Source organism: Protopterus annectens, chromosome 1.part0 (assembly GCF_019279795.1).
Source record: "Protopterus annectens isolate FY-2018-M chromosome 1.part0, PAN1.0, whole genome shotgun sequence".
NCBI lineage: Eukaryota > Metazoa > Chordata > Ceratodontiformes > Protopteridae > Protopterus > Protopterus annectens.
Window position 1 is genome coordinate 491,613,104 of NC_056725.1, and position 13,227 is coordinate 491,626,330.

Consider the following 13,227-nt stretch of genomic DNA (forward strand, 5'->3'; position numbering starts at 1 on the left):
GCTGCATTTATTTGTAGCAATAACAATAATATTACACCTAGCAGTTGTTTATCAGGTATCGCTTCACGACTCTATAAAACTAAGTGAATATTACTACAAAAATAAGTCTATATGGGAATATCTGTGCAAATTCTGAATCAATTTTCAGACGATGATAGTGAAAAATATATAGTCCCGGTCTGAATGCAATTATCTACTTGTACAATTTGCTTATTACTAGAAAAGGCAAAGTGAGTGGCTCACTAATCTGTACATAGTTTAGTTTACAAACACTACCAGAATGCAAAAACAAAACTATGGACAACTAAAAGGTAGTAAACCACAAACTGAACTAATTAGACTTATAGCTGATAGGAAAGGAAGTGGATGTTGTTTATGTGGTGCCCTCACCACCAATGTGCCACACAAATTACTAAGTTGAAACCCCAGTTACAAGCTATCAAAAGAAATAATGTCATGGTAGTTAAGGAACTTAAGTTAAGATACTTTCTGAAATATAAAAACGAGGACTTGTGAGAAGGTGCTACTACACTATGCTCAAGCATTCTCTTTCTTGTGACATCTCAGTTTATGGCACAGGACAGCAATATGACACAATGCCTTTCAGGGATGAGACCAGATGCATCTACTTCCATAACCCTCTCCTATGGAAGTGAAGAATTTGTAAAACAAAGAAGCAAGCACCTGCTTTAAATTTTCCAAATTCCATATATACCTCTAGGGTAAAAAGTTGAAGTTCTATGAACATCGTCTAAAGACGAAACAGTATCCACACTGTAAACAGCATGAAAGTATAATGGTATCATGTCTGACCATCAAACAAGATTACAAAGATTCCAGCAGTCAAGAGTTAATGCACATGGGTTATCTGCAGCACACAGATGTTGCACTACAGCTCATTACAGCTGTGTTAACTCCACAAAGGTGACATAGGCATTACTAAAATTAAAGCAGAAACTGAACACCTGTGCTTTGACCAAAGGTAGATAAAAAGAGAAAACAAAAGAAAATGTACAAAGCATGTGTGCCATGTCAGATGAGCAGCACTACAGCCTTGTTAATTTCCTAGGGGAGGTTGGAAAAGCATATCCACCGATTTTTGTCATGCACTTAAGTATTACTTAATGATTATGGTACAAGCATGTTTCACATTGATATTCGTGTTCTGTATGCCCGAAATCAGGTTTTAAGCTGTCATTAATGATTTCAAAGAAACTATAACTTACTGAACACACTGTCAGCAACAATGGAATTGAAGTCAGATGTGCTAATTTGTTAAATAAACTGCATTAGCTCATTCTTTACCACCACCATGGCACCCAGAGTTAAATGTACAAGCTGAAAAAGTTGAACATTCAAGACGGGTATAAAGAAAGTGTCGAACACAATGGTGGGAAAGACAACACACTTTCACTTTATGTAACAATTCAGAACAACTCGTGCACAACAGACCTACAAAACCAGTTCTTGAGCAGACATGACAGGACTAGACAGAGCTTGAAGCACAGTCTGAGCGAGACAAACGAAGTAGTACTTAAAATTCCAGCGTAACAAACGTGAGGACAAATCAATGAATCACCACAACAATAGGGAATGACCAAAATGGATTATATAATTATCCCATGCAAAACAAGCTCAGTTCGTGCAAAGAGACAATTCAGGAATTTTGTACAGGAGATGCTCTGACTACCTTAGAGTAGTAATAATCTAGAAAGTTAAACAATCTTTATATTAATGGTTTAAACTTGTCACAGCTATAATCTATTAAAACTTTTAAAACTAAATTCATCACCAAAGGTAATCAGATATGAACAATGTAAAACAGAAGTTCAGGAAGTTTTGTTAATTATAATACAAAGTTCAAATGAAATGTGTTTTTCAACAAGTGGAAACTTTACAAGACACTGGAACAAGCAGTCGGACTTGGGCACAAGTAGCTGCCGAAACAGAAAAGCGTGCAAAATCACAGAATAATTACAAAAAGTTCAAGAAAGGGACATGGCATTAACCAAAGGTATTTCTTCTGATTTATGTTTCAAAACAAATTAACCGATTACAGATCCAAGGCTGGTCCTCTGTACTGGTACACATCCAAGGCTGGTCCTCTGTACTGGTTAAAACAGCCAGTTTAGAGGACATTATCATCAATTGTTTGTGTGATTATGTGAGGAAGATTAATTTAAAAAGCATCTTCCATGGTATGAAACTTCAAGATCAATTTAGTCAAGCCAGAGTCTTCAAACCTGCTGGAAGCATGTTTACGAGATACTTGAAAAGATACAGAGCCATGCTTTCAGTTAAACCCAAGTTTACCGTTTATAATGATGCTAGAAGAATGAAAAGCACTTTGAGTTTAAATCCAATAATGGATTTTCTATTTATTAAGGTTACAAAGGCAAGTCCATAACAGTTTTAAATGCATATTTTTTTACATGCAATAAATATTGTAATCACAGCTATGACATTGAAATTAGCTGGCAGAAAATAACCAAGGGATGTTAATTGAAGGAATCCCTAATTTGGCCAATTATTTCAACATTAGACATACAAAATGAAGTGGAAATTCAGCCTTACAAAAGTTTACAAAGAAATTCAGCCCCTTTTAGGATGCAAGTTTCCAGTACAAGCAGCAAAACAGAATCCACAACTATTTACACAGATGAGATGTTGCAAAAAGTTTTCAAAGAGTACGTTAAGGATTAATTTGATTAGATTAATGACAGACATTTCACACAGTGATTTACGATAATGTTGGCGTACAGATTGTTAAGACTAATACTAGTACCACCTCCAGCTTCTCTACCTCTACAGACTTCGAGTCATTAGACACTAACTTTATCTTACATTTTGTTTAACGTAATTCTCCTTGTTACCAGCAGGTGAATGGGATTGCAATGGGAGCACGACGACTTGTTCATAGGTTCATAGGTTCATACTAGGCGACGATTAACATATTTTTTCTAACTATATACTTTTTTAAAAAGACATTTTATAGATAAAAGCAAACAAAAAATACTTCCAACAACCAGGTACCTGCATCCAAATACACACAAAGTCCAAGTAGCAAGAATAAGCAGACGGACCCAGGCAATGCTCTTCTCTCCAGTGTAAAAAAAAAAAAAAAAAAAAAAACAGGTTTATTCACAGTACAAACTGCACAAGCGCTTTCGCAAACAGCTTCATTAGGTGCTTTTAGAGATAATGTTTCGTTATTAATATTGATAAGACCAAAGGGAATTTGTACACCAAGATCTACAAAAAAGTCCAGAGCAATGCTTTAAGTTTTGATGGCATGCATTCTAGAAAACTGAAGCAAAATATAGTAAAAAGCCAACTAGTACGAGTCAGTAAATTGACAACATTTTTTGAATCACAAAAGACAAGTTTCATAAGAAAAGTTATGCTGGCCAATTAATAAATAAAATTCTGGATAATGTGAAAATCAGGACAATTGGGTATAAACGTTGTGGACTACAAGTTCTACCAAAATTTTGAAAGACTGAGGTACAGGCCTGCCTGTAAGAGAGTAGCAAACAGTATCGAATGATCAGTAAGACAGAAAGCTTGGCTATCCTATAAAACTTACTGGCCCTTAGACTGGGGTATGCATTTCTGAGGGGGAAGTGTAGTCTCCACTGAAGGCACATTCACTATGTGCCTTAAATAAAGAACTTGTGCCGAAACTTCACTGGTTGCTGAACCTCAAGAAAAAGGGAATACTGTCTTACCACTAAAGCTGGGCAATCTGAAAGTAGAGAGAGAGAGTCATGGAGATTTTAAACATTATTTAAAAATCACACTATTGCTTCCCCAGCTGTTACTGAGCTGCTGCCAGTATGTGGCTGTGAATCCATCTGTTTTATCCCTTTAAAAGCACTGCTGCTTTTGATGTAATCAAAGATTCAGCTATACAGAAATTTAAACATTAACATTAGGGCTTTTAAACTGGACAACTCAAGTCTAGGAAAGCAGTCCTGCTAGTCTGGTATTATCAAGAAGGGCAGTGCCATTATCCATCACTGAGCAAGTGAAGTTGTATTACTTTTCAACATTCTATGAATAAAGATTAAGACACAAGTAAACCAAACAATACTGAAAAGTTTTATTTTTCAATTTAGAAAAAAAAAAAAAAAACTGAGAATCCAAAATGTTATTCCTTCAATCTCGCTACACTAAGCTCTCACTAAACCAACCCCATTACATACTTTTTAATCACACCTTAAACAGACTTTAGTCTATCACTATAAAACTATCTTCACCCTCCTCCAAAACCTCATCAAAAGTAAACTGTCACCACTCTCCCACCTATTTTATCAGTGAATCTTGAAGTAGACTGTCCCACTGCACCCCTCCTACTACAGAAGCACCTACTAACCTATCAACCATCACATCCCAACCACAAAATTTCTTCCAGCACACAACTACCTGGTACCTCAATAAGGCTTCCTACACTACTCCTGAATGCATTCCTTTCCTTTTAGTTGCCCAATCCATCTCTTACAACCCCTCATATTCCTCCTGCTTATTCCCCACCATTCCCCTCTGTACTCCCATAGAAACATCCATCCCTCTCCATCTCTGCCAGTCTGTACTTACCGTTCAAATCCACTTCCTCAGGCCTCAATACCTACCACAAACTGCTACACAGGTCTCCTTTCCCAAAATAACCACTTACTCCTCCATTAACATAAACATAAATCTAAGCTGCATTCATGCAGGGACATTTAACACAGGCCCTGCGCCCATTCCTGTTATCTCTCTCTACCACTCCAAATATCTCTGCAAACATCTACCTTCTTCCTACCTCAAAAACTTTTAAATCTGAACACACCGTTTCTGCAATAAAGTTGTCGAGATCTACTCTTACCTCAGTTCACATCCCAACATCTTTGTTCTCACTGAAACCTGGTTAAAGTCCAACATCAGTGATGAACAAATCCTCTCCTGCCTACAACATACTAAGCAATGAGAGCAGAAAACTAAAGGAGCAGAAACACAGTTATAACAGTGTTGATATTACTTGGGTAGCACTCCAGTGAAGATCATCAAGATTTCAGGGGGGAAAAGTACTTCAATTAAGCAAAACAAGTCCCTCTGTATACACGTTCCTCCAGGTAATGGATCCTCCCTGGAAAATATCCTATCCAGGATTCCATGGACATTTTCAAAGAAACCATAATACTTTGTAATGTGATCTTAACTTTTCAACCTTCAAATAGGGACCTACATCAGCCCAAACCCATTTAATTTCACATAGTTCATCAGCTCTCCTACACAAGAAAACAAGGCCAGCAATACTTATTGTAGACTGGATATTCACTACAAACCTTGAAAACATCGGGTCTATATTCGAAGAGGCGAATGCCGCTTCATCTACCCCTAAACAAACATCGAACCGCCAATTACCCAATGGCCAAAATCAGCAATTTTTTTCTTAGAGAAAAAAATCACTGATCCACCCAGAAACAAAATATCTCTAAGCACACTTCAAAGTTGGGGGCCAAGCATTTTTTACCCCCTGGGGGGATTGCTGATTTGTCCGTTCACGTAACTGCCGCTTCGATGTTTAAGGGTCGATGAAGAGGCATTTGTTGTAATGCCTCTTCGATTAGATAATACAGACCCAAAACATCCTGGCTCTTTCCCCACCTCCATAAGTAACCAACGCCCTACCTTTATCAGAATTTGGTACAAAAAAGTTTCCACTCCCCCCAATTCAACAAAGTCTAACATTTAAATTCAATTCATGTAAATTATTCACTTTCTAGCACTGCAACTGGAGCCCCCTCCCAAAGATAATGTCACCTGTACTTTCAGTAATCAGGCACCCTTTAAAAAGAAAAAGAAAATACTGGTGTTATTATAAAGTTTAGGGGGAAAAAAAAAAAAAGACATGAAAAACTTGACCAAACACAAAATAACATTCCAAACTCTCATCATTATAGACATCCAAGACACCACGCAAAAACCATTATAAATGTTGGCAAAAATACTACATTAACTTACAAGACCACTAATCTATAATCCAAATAACTTTTTGGTCAATACAATTAACTTACACCATGAAAATTATCCACCACCAGTCCTCTGACTTCTGAATCTGCCAGCAGCATTCCAACTGGCAGTGATGACATGAGGTATTCCAAATGGCAGTGATGACATGAGGTATTACCAGCCATGCCAGGAGAAGTAGGGCAGTGGATGCATAACATATGCCGGCACAGCTAGCTGGACTTTTGTAAAGAAATATGTCATTTGTATATTTGTACAGATGCATGTGTTGAAAAAAATTTACCAACAGTGTGCCTTGCTGGACAGAAAAAGAAATATACATGCATTATTTTAACTGTTTAAATGTACGTTTTAACAGAGGATACTGGAACAGAAGAGGTTAATCTCAATCCACCCAGCTAAACATTGTACCTTACAGTTCTCAATGCAGCCAGAGAAAAGTCTGTACTACACAGCTTTCTGTATTGTCTTTGGGGTGAACTAACTGCTACTCTGGAAGGGTGAAGGTATGAAATTGTTTTAGGACTTCCAGAAGCTGCAACAGATCTGAGCAAAACTGTGTATTATTGACACGTAGTAAACCCTGCCAGTTTCTACCAATGGGGGTAGCATGGGAACCAGAAGTTAAAAGACCAGATGTATGTGATGTTATTCTCTAGTTTAGGACAAAAATTATGTTTAATACTAGGTGAGACTGAAGTCTCATTGCAGTCTGTGTTTGGAACCTGACAGAGAAGGACCCCCACCTACTGTATCTTGCCTTGCTCTAGTTAAGTGAACCAGGTAATAGCAATTCTTTAGACAAGTAATTTCACTATATTATCCTGACTGAAGTACTGTTTTTCTGTACCTGGGTGAATCGAGTCTGTTACTTTAATATTTCCTGTGGTTGAAACCCTGGTGTTATAGATATTTAGTATTTTCATGTTTAACTTTTCATTGTGGCTGGTCTTTCAGAGAAAATTTTAATCTCTGATAGTACTTGTAAATATATCTAGTGACCGCTCTGGTCGCACCTGAAAGCCTTGCTGTTGGTCATACTACCAAATTTCACTCAATATAATTGAGTAGCCTTACAAGAGCCTTAAGAGTAGCTGGCTTTGGAGTGTTTGGTGGCAGTGTAACTACCCGACAGTCTGGGCAGAACAGCAAATCTGTGCCAGCTGTTCCCGGATGAGAGTAAGAGTGAAATCAAATATCAAAAAGAGAGTGTGTGCATGTGTCAGTTGTTTGGAGCAGGGACATGAAGCACTGGTTTCACAGAGAGGGTGCTGGAGAACTTGGCCTGGACACACTGCCGAGGTCTCAACCCTATACCTGTGCCAGTGGGGAGTCTTTGGACCTGGAGGGAGACAAAGAAATCCAGATCCCGGACTGAGTGCATTCATTGTGTGCTATTATGGGAAATTGTGCTTGATGCAGAGAGCTGCATCTGGAAATACCGATTTTTGTTCCAAGTGAACATCCCTCTCCAGTGTCAGTGCGGAGGATTCAAGCTCCTTGATTACTTGCCCAGAGTGGGGACGTCACATATTGGTGAGCAGTAGTGTGGATATTAATTGAACGTCTCTAGCCTGTAAGCAGTTGTCACTAAAGGTGTATGTAATCTTGGCAGCCACAAGGCAAGCAGAGTTTTGTTTTCACAACAGTTTATTTTTTGTTAGCTTAGTCAGAGAAAGCAGGCAAAGATGTCAGTAGAGGATCAGTTGGCCAAAGTGTGTGAAATGAAATGACTGGTGTATGCCAACCAGACTAAAGGGGAGTTGATTTCAGCCTTGGTTGCAGCTCAGACCAGCAACCAGACAACCAGTTTGGTGATGGGGATGTACAGCCCTCAGAAATAGGGCAGTTCACCTTTTTCTTAGTGGACTTAAAAAAGTCCGTCTGGAGTTAGACTTGAACTGGAGATCAAACATTTGGAATTAGAAATCAGAGAGACTGTGGCGTTTGGAGGTTGAAGAAAATGAGAAGCAGCATCAACATGCGAGGGAGATGCAAAAGTAAGGGGGAAAAGGAATAACCACACCCAGAAACCGTAAAGATCAGTAAAATTTCTTCCACAGTTTAGAGGGAGATAATTTTGATAGTTTTATTCATATATGCGAATTGGCATGTAAACAGTAGAATGTTTTGATGAAGGGCTCTGGGTACAGTTCCTGACCCCTTTACTGCATGGTAAAGCTGCAACTGCCATTTCTAAATTATCTGATATTGATTGTTTACACAATGACAAAGTAAAGAAATGTCTACTTGAATGTTTTAACACCTGAAGCTTACAGAAAGCTTCGTGAGCAGAGATGCAAGGCAGATGAAAGTTGTGTGATTATATTGCTGAGTTAATCACTTATTTTCATAGGTGGGTACTCTCAGATTAAAATATGCTCTAAAAGACCAGCCACAACATGAAAATACCAAATATCCATTTATAGTAAATACCAAATAAGAGAAACAGATGCATACAGATAGAGAAAAAATCAGTACTTTACTAATCTCACTATATTCTCCTGACTGATCTAAAGAATTAGTATTTCCTGGTTCACTTTCTAGAGCAAGGCAAGATGAAGTAGGTAAGTGAGGGTTCCTTCTGTGTCAGGTTCCAAAAACAGACTGCAATGAGACTTCAGTCTCATCTAGTAATTTACATACAAATATTTCAAGCATGGGCATTAGTGCCCTTCTATCTTGCCAATATACCAAAAACACTTGTTCCCATAATGTGTCCAAGCTGTTCTTAAAAATACCTAAACTAGTACTTGCTTTAATGTAATTTGGTAGCATCAGCTACCTGTCAGAGAACCAATTAGTAACTTCTCATTCCTATAGAACCTTCTACAGAGGTTGTCTGATAATTCTCATACTTTTTGATGGAGACAACTACATTCCCAGATGTAGTTGTCTAAGTGCCCTATATAGTTAAGTCTTTCATAATAACTTAAATTTTCACATCCATGGATGCTCTTGGTACATTTCTGCTGTACTCTTTCCATTTCTGCTGTACGCTTTCCAGTTTACTCATGCTTGTTTTCTTATAAGGTTTCCATATTGTTAGTCCTTACTCACATTTGGGTCCAATGTGGCTAACAGACAACGTCATCAATTTGGATTTCCTATAAATCTTTTTATACAACCTATGGTTCTACAACCATCATTAACCAATTGGTTGATATGATTAGAAAGACTTGCAGCTGAATCTACCCATATACGGAGGTCCTTAAATGAGTTTACAGTTTCACTTTGTGCTGTATTAAAATGTTTACCTTTCAATTTAGGTCTCCCAAATCTCATATGCTTAGTTTTTGATGCATTTATCAGCATATTCTTCTCCTGTGCCCAAATGGTCAATTTAGTCAAGTTATCATGCCTTATCTGCAACACATTTAAATCAGTACCCAATTTCAGGTTGCCTGCATATAGACTATAAAACACCTTGGATGAAAAAGTTGGGTCTGAAAGATACAATCAGAACAAGCAAGGGCCTAGGACAATGCCCAGTGGGACACCCTGACAGTAAATCAAGGATTTCACATGTCCAGTTGCTGTACACTTGCCATATCATATTTGTAAGCCATGCAGCTATCAATCTTATCAAGGAGTGCATAAATATCTAGTTGTGCTAATTTATTGATCAGTGTTTTGTGTATGACCCTGTCAAATGCTGAAGTTACAATCTATATAAATCATATCAAAGCACAATTTTTCATTCATAGCTACTATACTGTTCTAGAACGTGATGTTACATGTGGTAATAGATCTGTTTTCAACATATGCATGCTGATGTATGGTTTCAAGTCCCAACTTACCCAGTTCTGGCAATAAACTTATCCAATATTACCTAATCCATTAATTTTCTACAACATGAAAGCAGATTAAGGTATGTAGGACTCTGGGTTTGCCCTACACCCCTTTCCCTTGAAGACAGGTTTAGTAAGCATGTCTCCAATCTTGAGGAATCTCCCCATATTTATATGGCCTAGTGAATAATAGATAGAATGGTACTGTACTGTAAGTTCTTGCTGAAGTGCTCTCATGTCATGGTTACTAATTCCATCTCCTCCCTGTGCTTTGTTTGGATCCAGTTTGCACATTTTTTTCAATAGAATCTAATTTGATTCCAGTTATCTGGGGTTACCTGTCTGTCGTTAAGTATCACCTCTTTTGTGGAACCAAACTGTTTTGCATAAGATTTTATAATATAATCTGTTGAGTCAGGGAATAAATTTTAGAATCTGCACACAAGTTTTATCAACTTGTATACCTTTACTCCTTCCATATCTTATAGGTTCATAGGTGTGTACTAGGCCAACGGCCCTGGAGCCTAACCCACAAAAGTGCCCTGGCATCATGTCGCCATTAGTTCCTGGTGCCTCTATCAAGTACAGCCACTGGAGTGATCCCCAGGGTGAGCTTTCTATTTCCCATCCACTCATCAAGATTTCTCTTGAAAAAGGGCCAGTGAGGTGCTCTGCTTGACATGTATGGGAAGTCTATTCCAGAACATGGGCAGTCTCTGGGTTATGAACCTGTCCCTCCAGCATGTTCTGTTGATTGAGGTAATGAGGTTGAGGTCCCTGGAGCGTGTGGTGTGGAGGGATTGGGATTTCTTTAGGTGTAACATTTCTAACAGGGCTGGGTCAGACATGGCTTTGTAAGTCAAGCAGAGATCGCCTCTTAATAGACAATATGAGAAAGAAAAGTTGGAGGTTTTTTTTTTAATCTGTCATGTGTTTAAGGCCTAGGATCCTGTTCGTGAGCAACTTTTGTGGCCTTTCCAGCTGTTGCATGCATCTACAAAATAAAATATTGACCATAATAGGAAATCTTATTGAAATTTTAAAAAGGGAAAATGCAGACCACAACAATAAATCCAAAAAGTAAAGGCACTTGGAAGGAGAAACTACACCAACGTTCCAGGTCAATAAAAACTTCACTCAACAGTTTATTAACAAGTACCATTAATGCTTAAACTTTTTCATCTTTCCTGATAAGACTTCATCAAATGCAGCAAGTGCCTTATTTTTTGGATTTATTGAAATTTTCTTCAAAATTTTCTTGATCTTTTCTCACACTATGCTTAATCTGTTTTCCCAACCGGTTTATTTCAGTTTTCAAATTTGTAGTGCAACCTGTCTACCATTTCTTACAATTTTGTCTATCACCTTAATCAGATACCTTGTTCTTATGGAACTATATCCCCCTGATGGAGTATGCCAAGATCATTTTTTTTGCACTCTTATTTCTCTTTCAAATCTTTCCACATTCCATCTGCAGTTTTTCCATTGAACACCTTAGTTTTACAGTGACTGTTTTGCTTCCATATAACCTGTAATTAACTTTGTGCATTAGTTTAGATTTCAGCCAATTAACCGTTATAACCCCATGATCACTGCACATGATTGTGGTAAAACTTGAGTTGAAGCAACAGTAATTTCTTTAGGAACACAAACTATGTGTAGTATGTTCTGTCCCCTTCTAAACCAATTGTTGTTCCTGAATATACATTGTGAATAATTTCCTTACTAATGTTGTTGAATCCATATTACAGTCAGTTTCTGGTAAATTTAAGTCCCCAGATCATATTATTCTTCCCTCGTGTGTTACATGCTAGACATTTATGAATTCCTCTAGGTCATCTGCACTTGACTTTGGTGGTCTGTATACTCCAACAATTATTATATGTTCCAGGGTTGTCTATTGTCACGGTTACACAGTCTATCACTGAACATGTAATCACAGGTCTCAACCATTTTTAATCCCTATCATAACACCCGATTTTTTGTTAGAATGTCTGTTACAGTACAAAAACATTTAAAGCCTGACAGAACTGGCTTCCAGTCACTGCTCTTTAACCACGTTTCACAAACAATATCAATGTTGTGGGAACGTAGCAAATTTTCCAATTAAAAAATCTTTATTATTAATGCTCCTAGCATTAACAACCATCAGAGATGGATCAAAAGCTGCTGTGAACTGTTAAAAACTCTATAAACCTGGCAAAAATCCTGCCTAGCATTTGTCAAATATTGCAAAATATCTGCTGCAAAAAATCTCTTTCTTGATCTTGACAAACGAATGCCATCCTGTCTGAACATGTGTGCCCAAAACTAGGCTTGGCTGCTCTACACATTTCCATTTTTTTAAAACAAGACATTTTTTCCATGTAGATATTTACCCCAAAGAACCTTTTCATTCAGTGACCTGACTATCATTTCTATAGGTGATTTGTGAAAAATATGTCCTAACACCAATACAAGCTCTACTATCTAAGAGGGCTGTCAGATCTCCATAATTTACTGAATCCTTGTGGAAGACATCATTTGTACTAACATGAATAAATATGGATCCGTACTTTTGCATTAAGGCGTTCCAAGGCTTGTCTCACATCTATTTTTGCTCCTGGCAAGCACAACACTTATATTTGCAGAGAAGATAATGAACATTTAAGTATCACTTTCTCTAACAACCGAATCTCCAATTACAAGAATATTTTTGCTGGTCAGTGCTGAAGAATGCTCAGCTTCTAATACAGTAACATCTGCTCTACAAGCTGTTAAGGCTAGATCTTAATCATCAGTAGTCTTATTAAACACCACTGTTTTCATTCGAAATTAACTTTTCACCCAGCTGGTATTGTATATCCACAGCTTGAGCCACGTAGTCAATATCAGTCTTTTTTTTTCCCATGTTCAACTTTGATTTCCTCCTTTTCACCTGCCCCTTGTCTCTTTTGGAAAAATTATGCCTTTTTCTGTAGAAAAAAGGTTTTCTGATAAATCATCATTTCTTGTAAACTGTGTGTTACATAACAAAGCAGTGTCCTTTTTACAATGTATTCTCTTACTTTACAGTCATGAATCAGTTTCTTTTTCTTCCTTGTTATTAACTTCTTCCTTTGTTGTTTCCTTCTAAACAAACCGGATCCTCAGATTTCTTAATACTTGCATCCAGAATTCCAAAGTTGGCAGGGGTATCATCTTCTTTAGCATGGGGTGAATGATTTTTGCAGACAATAGATAAATCACTTCCTAAATGTGTTCTATTTGTTCTATGCCTTATTTAGTTCATCGGTCCAGTCATTAATAATATATGAAACAGTTCTCCAAGCCATGCCAATTACACAAGTGCAATCACCATTAAGACTAGATTTACTTCCAACAATGGTTAGCAAATTACCCAACTTGATCACCAGTGTTGTCAGCTGTTACCTTTAAATATGCA

General features: G+C 37.6%; 1 protein-coding gene across 3 annotated transcripts in view; it reads right to left on the reverse strand.

Annotated features, from left to right (window-relative positions):
• MRPL14 (mitochondrial ribosomal protein L14) overlaps positions 1–13,227 on the reverse strand; it is a 209,067-nt gene that overhangs the window by 155,602 nt on the left and 40,238 nt on the right. Inside the window, exon 1 of one of the 3 annotated variants that reach the window (XM_044060696.1) lies at positions 3,034–3,055. The exons of the other annotated variants lie outside the window; for them this stretch is intronic. Within the exon in view, the coding sequence (XP_043916631.1) occupies positions 3,034–3,039 (6 nt within the window). The 5' untranslated portion in view covers positions 3,040–3,055. Of the gene's footprint in view, positions 1–3,033; positions 3,056–13,227 lie in introns of those variants that run through there. 3 annotated transcript variants of the gene reach the window in all.